Source organism: Bombina bombina, chromosome 3 (assembly GCF_027579735.1).
Source record: "Bombina bombina isolate aBomBom1 chromosome 3, aBomBom1.pri, whole genome shotgun sequence".
In the NCBI taxonomy this organism is placed as follows: domain Eukaryota; kingdom Metazoa; phylum Chordata; class Amphibia; order Anura; family Bombinatoridae; genus Bombina; species Bombina bombina.
This window is the reverse complement of record NC_069501.1, coordinates 542,171,154-542,191,289: the sequence shown is the minus strand read 5'-3', so window position 1 is coordinate 542,191,289 and position 20,136 is coordinate 542,171,154. Positions and strand designations below refer to the sequence as shown.

Below are 20,136 nucleotides of genomic sequence, written 5' to 3'. Positions count from 1 at the left end.
AAGCTACTAAGATTTCAGGAAGACTTTTAGTCTATTTGTTATATGTTCTGGTCCTAGGAAAGATCAGAAGGCTTCTGCTATTTCCTTGGCTTCTTGGTTAAAGCTTTTGATTCTTCAGGCTTATTTGGAGTCGGGTCAGGCCCCGCCTCAGAATTACAGCTCATTCTACTAGATCAGTCTCCACTTCGTGGGCATTTTAAGAATGAAGCTTCAGTTGATCAAATTTGCAAAGTGACAACTTGGTCTTTTCATATATTTACTAAATTCTACCGTTTTGATGTATTTGCTTCTGCAGAAGCAGTTTTTGGTAGTAAAGTTCTTCAGGCAGCTGTTTCAGTTTGATTCTTCTGCTGATGTTTTACGTTTTTCTTGTCATTTAAAGCAGGGGTCAGCAACCTTGGGCCCCCAGATGTTTGGGAACTACATTTCCCATGATGCTGAGACACTCATAAGGCTGTCTAAGCATCATGGGAAATGTATTTCCAAAACATCTGGGGGTCCAAGGTTGCTGACCCCTGATTTAAAGAATAAACTTATATTTTGGGTTGTGGATTATTTTTTCAGCTTTTTCAGAATAAATTTTTATCCCTCCCTCTCTAGTGACTGTTGTGTGGAGTTCCACATCTTAGGTATTGATATCCCATACGTCACTAGCTCATGGACTCTAGCCAATTACATGAAAGAAAACAATTTATGTAAGAACTTATCTGATAAATTCATTTCTTTCATATTGGCAAGAGTCCATGAGGCCCACCCTTTTTATGGTGGTTATGATTTTTTTTTTTGTATAAAGCACAATTATTTCCAAATTCCTTTGTTGATGCTTTTTACTCCTTTCTTTATCACCCCACTACTTGGCTATTCGTTAAACTGAATTGTGGGTGTGGTGAGGGGTGTATTTATAGGCATTTGAGGTTTGGGAAAGTTTGCCCCTCCTGGTAGGATTGTATATCCTATACGTCACTAGCTCATGGACTCTTGCCAAGATGAAAGAAATTAATTTATCAGGTAAATTCTTACATAAATTATGTTTTTCAAAATAATAAGCTCTTGATTGAAGAATCTAAGCTAACACCTCACTTTACCTCTTCCTATCACTAACACAGGCAAAGAGAATGACTGGAGTGGGAGGGAAGGGATGAGCTATATGTGCAGCTCTGCTGTGGTGCTCTTTGCTTCCTCCTGCTGACCAGGAGGCGATATCCTACAAGTAAGGATGAATTCCATGGACTCATCGTATCTTAAAAAATAAATAGAGAGTTGAGAAATAGACCTTAAGAGACATAAGCACAACTTTTATGATTCAGAAAGAGCATACACATTTTCAGATTTACTTTTATCAAAATGTGCTTCAATCTCTTGGTATCCTTTGATAAAGGAGAGCAATGTTCTATACTGGGATCTAGATGAACACATTGGGTGACCACTTGTCTGCGGTATGTGTATTGTTGCTAGCAACATGTTTTAATGTTTTTTTTTTTTTTTTAAATAAAGCTTACTTTCTTTGAACACATTGGGAGAGCCAATGACAAGCAGCTAGCTCACAGTGAGCCTACCTATGTATGATTTTCAACAATGGATACCAAGAGAACTAAGCAAATTGGATGTAAGGGGGGTAAATTAGAAAGTTGTTTAACATTGCATGTTCTATCTGAATCATTAAATTTTCACTTTACTGTCACTGTAATGCCATTGCTCTCCTGTAAATCTATGTACACATAATCAACTATTACTTAGTTTCTGCACAAGTAGCTAAGTGTGAGGAGAGGGGCAAGCCTTAAAAATAAAATATGATTGTTTTAGTTAAATTAAAGTTATTTAAATTGTTATTAAATTAAATAAACTTTTCAGCTGTACTTTATTGGAAGGAGAAAAATGATCAAATTTGAATATAGAAACCTGAAGATAGTTCACCTTCCAATAATTTCAATGATATCTATATTTTTAAAGGAATATAAAATCAGCAATTTTCTGATATAACTGGAAAAATAATCTGAAAATGTATTCTAAAAATTAAACCTTTATGTAGAAAACTATGATTTAAATTGATTTTTACTGGTAGTGATTTAAATCAAATCCACCCTGCTTAAAATGGACATTTAATTAAAAATATCCACTGTTTATATGGAAGGGCAGCGATTAAATGCTAAAGTTAGCAGAAAAAAGGTTAAGAAATCTATTTAAAACAAGTAATGCACAACACATACATGACTTTACATGCTCACTAGCTTAAAGAACTCACACAGCATTATTGCTAAACTAAGGTAAACCTCTAAGTTTGACAAGAAAAAGAAGATTTATCAAAGGGTCATACGTTTCTCAAAAAGAAAATTTATGCTTACCTGAAATTTATTTCTTTTTTGACACAATGAGTCCACGGATCTTAATTACTAATGGGATATTCACCTCCTGGTCAGCAGGAGGCGGCAAAAAGCACCACAGCAGAGCTGTTAAATAGCTCCTCCCTCCCTTCCCTCCCACTCCAGTCCTTCGACCGAAATTAAGGAAAGAAAGGAAAAGCCAAGGTGCAGAGGTGACTGAAGTTTACAATAACCCAAAACCTGTCTTACAAGAACAGGGCGGGCCATGGACGCATCGTGTCAAAAAAGAAATACATTTATCAGGTAAGCATAAATTTTCATTTCTTTTTTATGAAACGATGAGTCCACGGATCATCTTAATTACGAATGGGATTCAATACCAAAGCTAGAGTACACAGATGATACGAGAGGGACAAAGACAGGGAACCTAAACGGAAGGCACCACTGCTTTAGGAACCTTTCTCCCAAAAAAACGGCCTCTGCCGAGACAAGTGTCAAACTTGTAGAACTTTGCCTTGCAAATTTGTTCCACAGAAGCTTTATTCTTGAATTCCCATGAGGAAGCAACAGCCCTCGTGGAATGAGCCGTAACTCTCTCTGGAGGCTGCAGTCCAGCAATCTCATATGTAAAACATATGAAACTCTTCAGTCAAAAAGGAAGAGAAGTAACCATAGCTTTCTGTCCTTACGTTTTCCTGAGAAAAACCATGAACAAAGAAGAAGACTGACGAAAGTTCTTAGACGCCTGCAAGAAAACTTTAAAACATGGACCACGCCCAAATTGTACAGAAGTCGTTCCTTCTGAAAAGAAGGATTAGGACACAAGGAAAGAACAACAATCTCCTGATTAATATTCCGATCGGAAACAATCTTAGGAAGAAATCCTAATTTAGTACGTAAAACTACCTTACCTGAATGGAAAATAAGGTAAGGAGACTCATACTGGAATGCCGAGAGCTCTGACACTCTACGAGCAGAAGAAAACCGTAACAAAAAAATAAAATTTTCCAAGATAACTTAATATCTAAGGAATAGGCTGAAATGAAGCCCCTTGAAGAACTAAATTCAGACTCCAAGGAAGAGTAACTGGTTTTAACACAGGCCTGATCCTGACCAAGGACTGATAAAATGATTGTACATCTGGGACAGCCGCAAGATGTTTGTGTAACAAAAAAGAGAAAGCCGAGATTTGACCCTTTAGTGTCGATAAACCCTTTCTCCAAACCGACTTGGAGAAAAAAGAAAATTCTAGGAATCCCAACACTACGAGCCTGAATCATGGTCTCTATGACAGAGTCAGAAAACCCCCGCTTGGATAAAATTAAGCATTCAATCTCCGAGCAGTCAGCTTCAGAGAAATTAGATTTGGGTGAAGGAAGGGCCCTTGAATTAGAAGGTCCTTGCCTAACGGAAGTCTCCAAGGTGGCAGTGATAACATTTACACCAGATCTGCATACCAATTCCTGCGAGGCCAAGCAGGTGCAATGAGAATCACTGATACCCTTTCCTGCTTGATTCGAGAAATAACCCGAAGAAAAAAAAGCAAACTAAGGAAAATGGTATGCTAGACTGAAGGTCCAAGGAACCGCCAGAGCATCCATCGGATCCGCCTGGGGATCCCTGGACCTCGACCCGTATCACGGGAGCTTGGCATTCTGTCGAGATGCCATGAGATCTAATTCCGGCTGACCTCACTTGAAAATCAGGCTGGAGAACACTTCTGGATTAAGTTATGTTGTCCAACTGGAACCTGATAGACTGGACCAAAGCTAACTGAAGCGAGGCCAGAAGAGCGTTTAAGATCGCTCTCAGCTACAGGATGTTTATAGGAAGAACAGACTGAGTGAGTCCTAACTCCCTGAGACTTTAGGGAACCCCAGACTGCTCCCCACCCTAGAAGGCAGGCGTCTTTGTCACAACCACCCAAGATGGTCTCGAAACCAGGTTTCTTGGGAAAAATGATCCAGAGAAAACCACCATTAAAGAGATGGTAGTATTAGAGGAGACAAATCTGCCTAATCTCCGATCCATTGCACTTGGCCACCGATGGCAGAGTAATGGACTGAAGCGCCCCAGAGGCAGAACTTTTTTTCATTTTCTGCGATGAGATTTTTTTTTAGTGAAATTTTTTCTGCAATGCCTTTAAGAAGCTGGTGTTGCTGTGTTTGTTGCCCTTACTCTGTGTGCGAGAGGACAGGTTCATGTACAGCCTGTGTATACACCATATACAGACACCCAATATAAATATATATATAAATATATATAAAAATATATATAAAAATATATATACACACATTTTATATATATATATATATATATATATACACATACACACACACACACACACACCATATATATATATATATATATACATATATATATATATACACACACACACCATATATATATATATATATATATATATATATATATATATATATATATATATATATATATATATATATATATATATACACATACACACACACACACACACACCATATATATATATATATATATATATATATATATATATATATATATATATATATATATATATATATATATATACATATACACACACACACACACACCATATATATATATATATATATATATATATATATACACACACACATATACATACACACCATATACATATATATATATATATATATATATATATATACACACACACATAATATATACATATATATATATATATATATATATATATATATATATACACACACACATAATATATACACACACATATATATATTATATATATAATATATATACATACACACACACACACCATATATATATACACACACACACACACCATATATATACACACACACACACACCATATATATATATATATATATACACACACACACCAACACCATATACACACACACACACACACCAACACCATATACACACACACACACCAACACCATATACACACACACACACCAACACCATATACACACACACACACCAACACCATATACACACACACCAACACCATATACACACACACCAACACCATATACACACACACACACCATATACACACACACACACCATATACACACACACACACCATATACACACACACACACCAACACCATATACACACACACACACACCAACACCATATACACACACACACACACCAACACCCACACACCAACACACACACACCAACACAATATACACACCCACCCACCATATACACACACACCAACCATATACACACACACCAACCATATACACACACCCACCATATACACACACACCAACCATATACACACACCCACCATATACACACACCCACCATATACACACACCCACCATATACACACACACACCATATACACACACACACCATATACACACACACACACCCCCCCACCATATACACACACCCACCCACACACACCCCCACCATATATACACACCCACACTAGTTTGTTTTAAGGATGGCGCCTGAACTGGATGTCATCCAGATAGGGCGCCACTGCAATGTCCCATAACCGAAGCACCGCTAACAGCAATCCCAGAATCTTTGTGAAAATCCTATGAGCTGTGGCAAGACCGAAAGGAAGAGCCACAAATTGGAAGTGTTTGACTAGAAAGGCAAACCTTATAAACTAGTGATGATCCCTGTAAATGGGAACATTCAGGTACGCATCCTTTAAATCCACTGTTGCCATAAACTAACCCTCTTGGATCAAAGGGAGAATGGAAAGAATAGTCTCCATCATGAAGAACAGTACTTTAAGAAATTTGTTTAGACTCAAGATCTAAAATTGGCCTGAAAGTTTAGTCTTTTTTGGGAACCACGAACAGATTTGAATAAAATCCAGACCCTGTTCCCGTATCGGAACAGGAAACATCACTCCCAGGTCGGAGAGTTCTCCTACACAGTGTAAGAACGTTCCTCTAGTTTCTATCCCTGGGACACTATTTCTACTGCAGAGGGATCCTGAACATCTTGACCTCAAGTCTGAACGAAGAAGAAAAGTCTGCCCACTGCAAGATCCGATCCCGGATCGGGGGCAGGCCCTTCATGCTGTCTTTGGTTCAAAAGCAGACTTCTTGGATTGTTTTCCCTTATTACAAGACTGATTGGGTCTCCAAGAAGGTATAGACTTACCTGCTTGGAGGCGGAAGAGGAAGAATTTCTCTTGAAAACTTGAAAGGAACAAAAATAGTCTGTCCTTTTTGTTTGTTTCTCTTATCCTGAGGGAGAAGACGACCCTTACCTCCAGTGAAATCAGAGATAATCTCCATCAAGCCAGGTCCAAACAAGGTCTTCCCTTGTAAGGAATTGCTAAAAGCCTAGAGAACACATCTGCAGACCAAGGTTTTAACCCTAATGTTCTGCGAGTTAGAGAAACCTGAAATCCTTGCTCCCAGTTTGAAAACTTGAAGGGAAGCATCCGTAATAAACGAATTAGCTAATTTAATAGCTTTATCCTCTCCTGGATTTCATCCAGGGAAGTTTTTTTGTCCTGACATCAGACAACGCATCAAACCAATATGCCGCCGCACTAGAGACGGTAGCAATGCACACAGCTGGCTGCCATTGTAAGCCCTGGTGTACATACATCTTTTTAAGTAACCCCTCTAATTTTTTTATCCATAGGATCATGAAAACACAACTATCATCTATGGGTATAGTAGTTCTCTTAGCTAAGGTGGAAACAGCTCCTTCCACCTTGGGAACTGTTTGCCAAGTCTCCTTAACCGAGTCGGCTATTGGAAACATCTTCCTAAATATAGGAGATAGAGAAAAAGGTATACCCGGTCTCTCCCACTCCTCAGCGATGATTTCAGAAGCTCGGTCTGGTACCGGAAAAACCTCTATCGAGGAAGTTACCTCAAAATATTTGTTCAGCTTACTGGATTTCTTGGGGTTAACGACCGTGGAGTCGCTGTCGTCCAGAGTAGCTAAAACCTCCGTAACAGGTGGAGGTGTTCTAGCTTAAACCTGAAGGATACTACTTCAGTATCAGCAAGAGGAATTACACTGTCAGAATCTGAAATTTCAACTTCAGATGCTACTAAGTTATCCTCCTCCTCAGGCATCAGTGAAGGGACATCCAAAATAGCAACAACTGGGTCAAAAACCTTGCTTACGGAATGTCCGTTTTTCCTTTTTACGTTTTTTTCCCTACAACATTGGGAAAGCAGACAACGCATCTGAAACTGCAGAAGACATGAGAGAAGCAATGTCTTTTAAAGTAACTCCAGCAGGAGCTAGAGAGGAAGCGCAGGGCACTGCATGTAAGGGAGATAAACTCTGGGATGTTTAGGAACAAAGCTGCGTTATATATTGAGCATTGCAATTAGATACTAATGAAAATGCTGGCTCAGAACAAAACTTATCCCTGTAGCTTAAAATTCCTAATACATGAGGAACATAAAATAGGTGGTTCCACATTGGTATTAAATCATATTGAGCAAGAGACACTTGTAAGACCTCTAGGACCTTAACTAATATTAAACTGAAACAATTTAATTATCCAAAGATATTTTTATTAGAAATGCAGAAAAAAAAAAACTTTACTGTCTCTTTAAATAATAAAACTAACTTTTTTACTGTGAAAAACGCCTGAGTATTATTGGTAATAATAGGCTTAGAAATGAACGTATAAACACTCCTACACCTCAGCAGCACTTCTGCTGAGGTGCCTATGTCCTCTGAGCAGGAATCGAGTGGAACTAGGATTCTTTGCACAGACCCTGTTCCTGAAACGGAACTGGTATGATTACCCCTGATAACTCCAGGTCTGAAACACACTTCAGGAAAGCCTGAGCCTTTTCTGGGTTCGCTGGAATGCGTGAGAAAAAACAATCTTCTCACAGGCGGTTTTACTCTGAAATCTATTCTGTACCCCTGAGAGAGAATACTCTGAATCCAATGATTTTGGACCGAATTGATCCAAACATTTTTGAAAAACTTTAATCTGCCCCCTACCAGCTGAGCGGAATGAGGGCCGCACCCTCATGCGGACTTGGGGGCTGGCTTTGATCTCTTTAAATGGCTTGGATTTATTCCAATTTGAGGAAGGCTTCCATTTGGAAACAGATTCCTTTGGGGAAGGATTAGATTTCTGTTCCTAATGTCGAAAGGAACGAAAACGGTTAGAAGCTTTAGATTTACCCTTAAGTTTTTTTATCCTGAGGCAAAAAGACTCACTTCCCCCCAGTGACAGTTGAAATGATTGAATCCAACTGAGAACCAAATAATGTATTACCTTTGAAAGAAAGAGATAGCAATCTGGACTTAGAAGTCATATCAGCATTCCAAGATTTAAGCCATAAAGCTCTTCTAGCTAAAATAGCTAGAGACATATCTAACATCAGTTTTGATGATATCAAAAATGGCATCACAAATGAAATTATTAGCATGTTGAATTAATTTAACAATGCTAAACAAATCATGATCCGATACTTGTTGCTCTAAAGTTTCCAACCAAAAAGTTAAAGCAGCGGCAACATCAGCCAAAGAAATTGCAGGCCTAAGAAGATGACCTGAATATAAATAAGCCTTCTTAGATAAGAGTCAAGTTTCATATCTAAAGGATCTTTAAAAGAAGTACTTTCTTCCGTAGGAATAGTAGTACGTTTAGCAAGAGTAGAGATAGCCCCATAAACTTTGGGGATCTTTTCCCAAAACTCCAATCTAACAGTTGGCAAAGGATACAATTTTTTAAACCTTGAAGAAGGAATAAAAAGTACCAGGCCTATTCCATTCCATAGAAATCATATCTGAAATAGCATCAGGAACTGGAAAAACCTCTGGAATAACCACAGGAGGTTTATAAACAGAATTTAAACGTTTACTAGTTTAAATATCAAGAGGACTAGTTTCCTCCATATCTAATGTAATCAACACTTCTTTTAATAAAGAACGAATATACTCCATTTTAAATAAATAAGAAGATTTGTCAGTGTCAATACCTGAGACAGGATCTTCTGAATCAGATAGATCCTCATCAGAGAAAGATAAATCAGTATGTTGCATGTCATTTGAAATTTCATCAACTCTATGGGAAGTTTTAAATGACCTTTTACGTTAATTAGAAGGCAGAAGGGCAGACAAAGCCTTCTGAATTGAATCAGAAATAAATTCTTTTAAATTTACAGGTATATCTTGTGCTTTAGATGTTGAGGGAACAGCAACAGGTAATGAACTACTACTGATGGAAACATTTTATGCATGTAAAAGTTTATCATGACAACTATTACAAACCACAGCTGGAGGTATAATCTCCACAAGTTTACAACAAATGCACTTAGCTTTGGTAGAACCGTTATCAGGCAGCAGGGATACAGCAGTAAATTCTGAGACAGGATCAGACTCAGACATCTTGCAAATGTAAGAGAAAAAAACAACAACAAATAAAGCAAAAACATAATTTATGCTTACCTGATACATTTATTTCTCTTGTAGTGTAGTCAGTCCACGGGTCATCCATTACTTATGGGATATATTCTCCTTCCCAACATGAAGTTGCAAGAGGATCACCCAAGCAGAGCTGCTATATAGCTCCTCCCCTCACATGTCATATCCAGTCATTCGACCGAAACAAGACGAGAAAGGAGAAACTATAGGGTGCAGTGGTGACTGGAGTTTTAATTAAAATTTAGAACTGCCTCAAAAAGACAGGGCGGGCCGTGGACTGACTACACTACAAGAGAAATAAATTTATCAGGTAAGCATAAATTATGTTTTCTCTTGTTAAGTGTAGTCAGTCCACGGGTCATCCATTACTTATGGGATACCAATACCAAAGCTAAAGTACACGGATGATGGGAGGGACAAGGCAGGAACGTTTAAACAGAAGGAACCACTGCCTGTAGAACCTTTCTCCCAAAAACAGCCTCCGAAGAAGCAAAAGTGTCAAATTTGTAAAATTTTGAAAAGGTATGAAGTGAAGACTAAGTTGCAGCCTTGCAAACCTGTTCAACAGAGGCCTCATTCTTAAAGGCCCAGGTGGAAGCCACAGCTCTAGTGGAATGGGCTGTAATTCTTTCAGGGGGCTGCTGTCCAGCAGTCTCATAGGCTAAACGTATTATGCTACGAAGCCAAAAAGAGAGAGAGGTGGCCGAAGCCTTTTGACCTCTCCTCTGTCCAGAATAAACGACAAACAGAGAAGAAGTTTGCCGAAAATCTTTAGTTGCCTGTAAGTAGAACTTCAGGGCACGGACTACGTCCAGATTATGCAAAAGACGTTCCTTCTTTGAAGAAGGATTAGGACATAATGATGGAACAACAATCTCTTGATTGATATTCCTGTTAGAAACTACCTTAGGTAAAAACCCAGGTTTAGTACGCAGAACTACCTTGTCTGAATGAAAAATCAGATAAGGAGAATCACAATGTAAGGCAGATAACTCAGACTCTTCGAGCCGAGGAAATAGCCATCAAAAACAGAACTTTCCAAGATAACAGCTCAATATCAATGGAATGAAGGGGTTCAAACGGAACACCTTGAAGAACTTTAAGAACTAAGTTTAAGCTCCAAGGCGGAGCAACAGTCTTAAACACAGGCTTAATCCTAGCTAAAGCCTGACAAAAGGCCTGAACGTCTGGAACTTCTGCCAGACGTTTGTGTAAAAGAATAGACAGAGCAGAAATCTGTCCCTTTAACGAACTAGCAGATAAACCCTTTTCTAAACCCTCTTGTAGAAAAGACAATATCCTAGGAATCCTGACCTTACTCCATGAGTAACTCTTGGATTCACACCAATATAAATATTTACGCCATATCTTATGGTAAATTTTTCTGGTAACAGGTTTCCGAGCCTGTATTAATGTATCAATAACCAACTCCGAGAAACCACGCTTTGATAGAATCAAGCGTTCAATCTCCATGCAGCCAGTCTCAGAGAAATTAGGCTTGGATGGTTGAAAGGACCCTGAATTAGAAGGTCCTGCCTCAGAGGCAGAGACCATGGAGGACAGGACGACATGTCCACTAGGTCTGCATACCAGGTCCTGCGTGGCCACGCAGGCGCTATCAAAATCACCGATGCTCTCTCCTGTTTGATCCTGGCAATCAATCGAGGCAGCAACGGAAACGGAGGAAACACATAAGCCATCTTGAAAACCCAAGGGGCTGCTAGAGCATCTATCAGCACCGCTCTCGGGTCCCTGGATCTGGATCCGTAACAAGGAAGCTTGGCGTTCTGGCGAGACGCCATGAGATCCAGTTCTGGTTTGCCCCAACGATGAATCAGTTGAGCAAAGACCTCCGGATGAAGTTCCCACTAACCCGGATGAAAAGTCTGGCGACTTAGAAAGTCCGCTTCCCAGTTCTCCACGCCTGGGATGTGGATCGCTGACAGGTGGCAAGAGTGAGACTCTGCCCAGCGAATTATCTTGGAGACTTCTAACATCGCTAAGGAACTCCTGGTTCCCCCTTGATGGTTGATGTAAGCCACAGTCGTGATGTTGTCCGACTGAAATCTGATGAACCTCAGTGTTGCTAACTGAGGCCAAGCTAGAAGAGCATTGAAAATTGCTCTTAATTCCAGAATATTTATTGGGAGGAGTTTCTCCTCCTGAGTCCACGATCCCTGAGCCTTCAGGGAGTTCCAGACTGCGCCCCAGCCTAGTAGGCTGGCATCTGTTGGTACAATTGTCCAATCTGGCCTGCGAAAAGTCATTCCGTTGGACAGATGAACCCGAGACAACCACCAGAGAAGAGAATCTCTGGCCTCCTGGTCCAGAGTCAGTAGAGGGGACAGATCTGAGTAATCCCCATTCCACTGACTTAGCATGCATAATTGCAGCGGTCTGAGATGCAGGCGGGCAAATGGCACTATGTCCATTGCCGCGACCATTAAGCCGATTACTTCCATGCACTGAGCTACTGATGGCCTTGGAATGGAATGAAGGACACGGCAAGCATTTCGAATCTTTGATAACCTGGACTCAGTCAGGTAAATCTTCATCTCTACAGAATCTATAAGAGTCCCTAGAAAAGGAACCCTTGTGAGTGGTAACAGAGAACTCTTTTCCATGTTCACTTTCCACCCATGCGACCTCAGAAATGCAAGAACTATCTCTGTATGAGACTTTGCATTTTGAAAACTCGACGCTTGTATCAGAATGTCGTCTAGGTACGGAGCCACCGCTATGCCTCGCTGTCTTAGTACCGCCAGAAGTGAGCCCAGAACCTTTGTAAAAATTCTCGGGGCCGTAGCTAACCCGAAGGGAAGAGCTACAAACTGGTAATGCCTGTCTAGAAAGGCAAACCTTAGGTACCGATAATGATCCTTGTGAATCGGTATGTGAAGGTAGGCATCCTTTAAATCCACTGTGGTCATATACTGACCCTCTTGGATCATGGGTAGGATGGTTAGAATAGTTTCCATTTTGAACGATGGAACCCTTAGGAACTTGTTTAAAATCTTTAAGTCCAAGATTGGTCTGAAGGTTCCCTCTTTTTTGGGAACCACAAACAGATTTGAGTAAAACCCTTGCCCTTGTTCCGTTCGCGGAACTGGGTGGATCACTCCCATTACTAAGAGGTCTTGTACACATTGTAGAAATGCCTCTTTCTTTATTAGGTTTGTTGATAACCTTGACAGATGAAATCTCCCTTGTGGAGGAGAAGCTTTGAAGTCCAGAAGGTATCCCTGAGATATGATCTCCAACGTCCAGGGATCCTGGACATCTCTTGCCCAAGCCTGGGCGAAGAGAGAGAGTCTGCCCCCCACTAGATCCGTTTCCGGATAGGGGGCCCTTCCTTCATGCTGTCTTAGGGGCAGAAGTAGGCTTTCTGGCCTGCTTGCCCTTGTTCCAGGATTGGTTGCTTTTCCAACCCTGTCTGTAACGAGCAGCAGTTCCTTCCTGTTTTGGAGCGGAGGAAGTTGATGCTGCTCCTGCCTTGAAATTACGAAAGGCACGAAAATTAGACTGTTTGGCCTTTGATTTGGCCCTATCCTGAGGAAGGGAGTGACCCTTACCTCCCGTAATGTCAGCAATAATTTCTTTCAAGCCAGGCCCGAAAAAGGTTTGCCCTTTGAAAGGAATATTAAGCGATTTAGATTTAGAAGTCACATCTGCTGACCAGGATTTAAGCCATAGCGCTCTGCGCGCCTGGATGGCAAATCCGGAGTTCTTAGCCGTTAGTTTGGTTAAGTGCACAACGGAGTCCGAAACAAATGCATTAGCTAGCTTAAGTGCTTTAAGCTTGTTCATGATCTCATCCAATGGTGCTGTGCGAATAGCCTCTTCTAGAGACTGAAACCAGAAAGCCGCCGCAGCAGTGACGGGCGCAATGCATGCAAGGGGCTGTAATATAAAACCTTGTTGAACAAACATTTTCTTAAGGTAACCTTCTAATTTTTTATCCATTGGATCTGAGAAAGCACAACTATCCTCCACCGGGATAGTGGTGCGCTTAGCTAAAGTAGAAACTGCTCCCTCCACCTTAGGGACCGTCTGCCATAAGTCTCGTGTGGTAGCGTCTATTGGGAACATTTTTCTAAATATCGGAGGAGGGGAAAAGGGCACACCGGGTCTATCCCACTCCTTGCTAATAATCTCTGTAAGCCTTTTAGGTATAGGAAAAACGTCAGTACACACCGGCACCGCATAGTATTTATCCAGCCTACATAACTTCTCTGGGATTGCGACCGTGTCACAATCATTCAGAGCCGCTAACACCTCCCCTAGCAATACACAGAGGTTCTCAAGCTTAAATTTAAAATTTGAAATTTCTGAATCCGGTCTCCCTGGATCAGATCCGTCACCCACAGAATGAAGCTCTCCGTCCTCATGTTCTGCAAATTGTGACGCAGTATCGGACATGGCTCTCGTGTCATCAGCGCGCTCTGTCCTTAACCCAGAGCTATCGCGCTTGCCTCTTAACTCAGGCAAATTAGATAATACTTCTTTCATAACATTAGCCATATCTTGCAAAGTGATTTGTAAGGGCCTTGATGTACTTGGCGCCACAACATCACGCACCTCCTGAGCGGGAGGCGTAGCTACTGACACGTGAGGAGAGTTAGGCGGCATAACTTCCCCCTCGATGTCTGGTGATAATTTCTTTACCGGTAAAGACTGACCTTTATTTAAAGTAATATCAATACAATTGGTACACATTTCTATTGGGCTCCACATTGGCTTTTAAACATAATGAACAAGCAGATTCATCTGTATCAGACATGTTTAAACAGACTAGCAATGAGGCTAGCAAGCTTGGAAATTACTTTCAGAAAATTTTCAAGCAATGTAAAAACGCTGCTGCGCTTTTAAAAACACAAAAAAACAATTACAGTTGAAATAACAATGAACAAATTCAGTTATAGCAACCAAATATTTACATTAAATGTATGAAATCAGCAGAGGATTGCACCCACTATAGCAAAGGATGATTAACCCCTTAATACCCAAAAACGGATAATCAATTCAACAGTTAACATTTTTATCACAGTCAAACACACTGTCACAGGTCTGCTGTGACTGATTACCTCCCTCAAATATAAATTTTGAAGACCCCTGAGCTCTCCGGAAACGTTCTGGATCAAGGAGGAAGAAACAGGAAGACTATGATTGAATTTTAACTGCGCAACAAGGCGCTAACAAAAGCCCCTCCCAGTCATATTACACAGTGGGAGACCAGCTATAACGGTTTCTATGCAGAAATATACGTTAGCCATGTGGAAAAAATCATGCCCCAAGAGATTTATCACCAAAGTACCTCACAAAACGATTAACATGCCAGTAAACGTTTTAAAAAACAACATTTCATATGTTGTGTAAAGTTATCACTAAGCCTGCTACCAGTCGCTTCTACTGCAGTTAAGGCTCATGCATTATTTCAGTATTAACAGTATTTTTTCAGTCAAATTCTATTCCCTAGAAAATAACTCTACTGTGCATACATTTACCAGCCTGATACCAGTCGCTACTACTGCATTTTAGGCTGTACTTACATCATATGGGTATCGGCAGTGTTTTCTTAGTCAATTCCATTCCTAGAAAATATTTTACTGCACATACCTCATTTGCAGGGGACCCCGCATGCTATTCCCTTTTCTGAAGTTACCCCACTCCTCAGAATGTGCGAGAACAGCCAGTGGATCTTAGTTACGTCTGCTAAGATCATAGAAAACGCAGGCAGATTCTTCTAAATACTGCCTGAGAGAAAAAACAGCACACTCCGGTGTCATTTAAAATAAACTTTTGATTGAAGAATAATTAAGTAAAAAACTCCTAACTCCTCTCACGACCTCCTTCTTTGTTGAGAGTTGCAAGAGAATGACTGGATATGACATGTGAGGGGAGGAGCTATATAGCAGCTCTGCTTGGGTGATCCTCTTGCAACTTCCTGTTGGGAAGGAGAATATATCCCATAAGTAATGGATGACCCGTGGACTGACTACACTTAACAAGAGAAATGATCAATTTCCTTATATGGCATTTTCAGGAATGGGAAAAAATGCAAACAGCATAGCCCTCTGACATAGAAAAAAGGCCAGAGGCAAAAGGAATGGGGTCTTAAATAATGAAAATATCCGGAAACTAAACATTCGTGTCAGATGACGCAACCTAGTGAAGGACTCTGCGTCAACTAATTACGCCGGAAATGACAAATTTGCGTCAACGGACGTAACTTTGCGTCAAAAAAACCTTGCGCCAAAAATGACGCAATAAATTGTGTCATTTTGCACCCTCGTGAGCCTAAATCTGCCCGCAAATTTAAAAGACAGTCAATTTGAAAGAGAGACTATACCCCAGGTAAGAAATAATTTTTTATAAAAAAAGCATTTAACCAGATATGAAACGGACAGTCTGCAAAAAAAAAAAAAGAAATATACTGAAAACCTGAATCATGGCAAATACAAGTACAATACATATATTTATAACTTTATACAAATACATAAAGTGCCAAACCATAGCTGAGAGTGTCTTAAGTAATGAAAACATACTTACCAAAAGACACCCATCCACATATAGCAGATAACCGTTTCAGTACTGGTTTGGCTATCAGAGTTAATGGATTATGAGTGTACATCGTCGATCTGAAAAGGGAGGTAGGTGATGAATCTCTACGACCGATAACAGAGAACCTATGAAATAGATCCCCGTGAGGAAAACCATTGCATTCAATAGGTGATACTCCCTTCACATCCCTCTGACATTCACTGTACTCAGAGGAATCAGGCTTCAAAAAAAATGCTGAGAAGCGCATATCAAAGTAGAAATCTTAGCACAAACTTACTTCACCACCTCCATAGAAGGCAAAGTTTGTAAAACTGAATTGAGGGTGTGGTGAGGGGTGTATTTATAGGCATTTTGAAGATTGGGAAACTTTGTCCCTCCTGGTAGGATTGTATATCCCATACGTCACTAGCTCATGGACTCTTGCCAATTACATGAAAGAAATTAAGCCCCAGTGTCTGCTGCAACGCTGCCCCAAATGTCCCCTATGCCTAAGGGGAAACTATGAGATTAATAATGAGGCTTGTCCCGTGTACAAAGAAAATAAAGTGTCTCCTTTATTTCTGAGACTCAATTTTCTTTAAGACCCAGTGCCTGCTGCAACGCTGCCCAAATGTCCCCTATGCCTAAGGGGAGACTAAGAGTAAAAATGAGGCTTGTTGTACAAAATAAATAAAATGCCCTCCTTTATTTCTGAGACCTTCCATTTCCCCCAGAAAAAAGTCAGCACTTACCTCATATGCTGCCTGGCAGCAAGGCAGATTCCAGGTTTGAGAGGTCCTATCCCTCACATGTACCTGTGAATGAAGAGAAAGTCCCGCGTTAGAATCTCAGGTTTTCCAGAGGCAGCATCAACATATGGGAGGCGCAGTGAGAATTATGTCCCACAAGTTCCCATTGCTTTAAAGCCACCAATCTCTACTGAAGAGACTGATATGGACTACGGCTACATCCTAGAACAAATCAGCACAATTTTGCACTACTTTAAAAATAATAAACTCTTGATTGAAGAATCTTTTCTAACACCTCACTTTACCACTTCCTATCACTAACGTAGGCAAAGAGAATGACTGGGGTGGGAGGGAAGGGAGGAGCTATTTAACAGCTCTGCTGTGGTGCTCTTTGCCGCCTCCTGCTGACCAGGAGGTGAATATCCCATTAGTAATAAAGATGATCCGTGGACTCATCGTGCCATAAAAAAGAAATACATTTTGATATACCTTCCTTTAAATGAAGAATGGAATACAATGTTCCTTTAAGAAAATATACCTGATAAAATCACATATTACATGACCAATGATAAATTAGCAATGAAACAAGGAATGCTAATAAAATACCACACTCCAAATTTAAAATACCAAAATTAAGTAAACAACTGCACCTATTCAGTTTTAAATTGTGTTTTATATTAAATATTTAAGTCACACCAAAACAAAGAAAAAAAAACAGCAAAGGTTTTGATTGAAACGTTTATTTCAACGTCCTTTTCCCCACCTATGGCATAAGGCTCTTTTTTTTCTAAAAATTATAGCATTTTACAATAACCAGTATTACTACATTTGTTTAAAACAGATACAGATTTAAAAAAAAAAAAAAAGAAAAAAAAGGAGGAACCCAACAAATTACAGAATTGATTAATTCAAACATAGAAAAACAGAATGCAAGTATCTGATTGTATTTTTGGGAAGCATTGCACACAGGTCAATACGTTTTTCTTTAAGAGCAGCACCAACTCTTACATTTGTCGGTTGGTAAAAATAAAACCACCTTTCCTAGGCTACCATCTCTATTTCTGCATCATAAATCCATTCATAAGATCTTAAGAAAAGGAAATTACCACAGGTAAAATTCAGAAGGAGGGAGGAAAAATATATAACTGCAGATCATTTAAAAGAGGCTTCTTTGCTAAAATATATAGACAACTGCTTAATATAATGTATAAATCAATTGCTGTATTCCTTTATGCCCATTTGCTACAGTTCATAGTAATTAGTGCCAAACGGGCTATTCTGCAGCAGATCTATTGTTGCCTTTTTCATCTTTATTTTCTGCTCCGCTTTCATCATCTTCTATTTCTCCCTCCTCCCCGCTGAACTTGTCATGGGCCCATATGGGGCTGGTGCCTGGCTTGCGGTACAAGAACCTGCCCCTTCCCCGGGCAAAGTTGGCACGGCCTCTCCCTCGATTCACCCACTTCTCCTCGTTCTCCCCTTCCCGGTCGTCGTGCTGCAGAGAGATGAGAATGGATCAGGACGGGGAAGGGGTGGACATTGATAGTCACTGAAATGAGAGGGTGCCTGGCGGTAGTATTCAACATCCATAATTTGCACTCGCCTTTTGATCAACAAGAGTTTACCATCGAACCTGAAAAGAATATGCTGCTATAAAATGCAAAATTACAAGACCTCTGCCCACAACTGTATAAATGACTTCCTGAGTGCATCACACAGATGAAAGCCTAGAATTAAAGGGACATAAAATAATAAAATGTTCTAGCTTATTAAAGCACCATTGCACAGATGTGTTAACTCCACAAAATGGGATAAACAGTTATAGTAAGCACTGGACCATCAATACACTGTTCTGAAATAAGCACGACTGGTGATGGTCATATATGCAAAAATGTCACCCCCATGACTGGCTCAACATCAGCGTTCAGACCAGTAGTGCACTGCAGGTCCAAAGCGGACTTTAACTATGTGTAATCTATGACACAATATTAAAATGCTCTAACACATAAGAGCATTTTATTTTTGCTCTTTTATACTCCTTACAAATAGTCCAAGTTAATTGCAGATCAACATGTACATAAATCATATCCAGGTACAACCTTGAGTGCAGCAGCCAAGAACTTTTTGGTTGCACAAAAATGTGTACAATAAAATTTTCTCTCTCAAAAGAGCACTATTAAGGAATCAAACAGATAGTATCATAATAAACCGATATTAACAACAAAAAACAAATAGATCACAAGTTAAAAGGTAAATGGTGAGAGCGAACAGGCACTCATACCAGATAATATTTCTTGCTTTTTGGGGTGTACTCTGGATCCCATTCCTCATCTTTGCTTCGTTTCTGGAAATCATTATTATTATTATTGTTATTTCCGGAAAAGGCCCCTCTGCCCCAAGCTCTGGTTCCTCTTGCTCTGTATTGCTGTGGAGAGGGGAGAGGTTTACAACAGTTAAAAGATAAACCTTTAAAATGTAAAGAGGCAGAGGTATAATTTAGTCTTAAAGGGTCACTGAACCCAATTTTTTTATTTCATGATTCAGATAGCGCATGCAATTTTAAGCAACTTTCTAATTTACATCTATTATCAATTTTTCTTCATTCGCTTGCTATCTTTGTTTGAAAAAGAAGACATCTAAGCTAAGGAGCCAGCAATTTTGTGGGTCAGGTGCTGTCCAATCAGCAAGGACAACTCTGGTTGTTCACCAAAAATATGCCGGCATCTAAACTTACATTCTTGCTTTTCAAATAAACATACCAAGAAAATGAAGAAAATTTGATAAAGGAGTAAATTAGAAAGTTGCATGCTCTATCATAAAAGAAAAAAATTGGGTTCAGTGTCCCTTTAAATGAATGCATACAATATCAAATAATCTAGGACTTGGGAGGGCACCTTATATAGCCCAAAGTGATACATATTACATAATTTTTGACATACTGAATAAATAACTTCCATAGACTTTGTAGAATGATAAATGAGTAGTCTCCGATCATTTATGAGCTAGTATTAATACTCTTTAATTGGGTTATAGATTAAACATACCATCAATTTTTTTCACGCTGAGAAAAACAAAATCAGTAATAGTGAGTATATGAAAT

At 39.7% G+C, this 20,136-nt stretch overlaps 1 protein-coding gene across 5 annotated transcripts in view; it reads right to left on the bottom strand.

The window, feature by feature from the left end:
* The window catches only part of THRAP3 (thyroid hormone receptor associated protein 3), a 342,660-nt gene that overhangs the window by 89,350 nt on the left and 233,174 nt on the right, over positions 1 to 20,136 (bottom strand). For 3 of the 5 annotated variants that reach the window (XM_053707020.1, XM_053707019.1, XM_053707021.1), the window contains 2 exons: positions 19,318 to 19,461; positions 17,761 to 18,531 (listed from right to left, as the gene is read on the bottom strand). In XM_053707020.1, coding sequence (XP_053562995.1) covers positions 18,310 to 18,531; positions 19,318 to 19,461 — 366 coding nt within the window. In that variant the 3' untranslated portion in view covers positions 17,761 to 18,309. Of the gene's footprint in view, positions 1 to 17,760; positions 18,670 to 19,317; positions 19,462 to 20,136 lie in introns of those variants that run through there. The other 2 variants (XM_053707023.1, XM_053707022.1) reach the window with 2 other exon arrangements.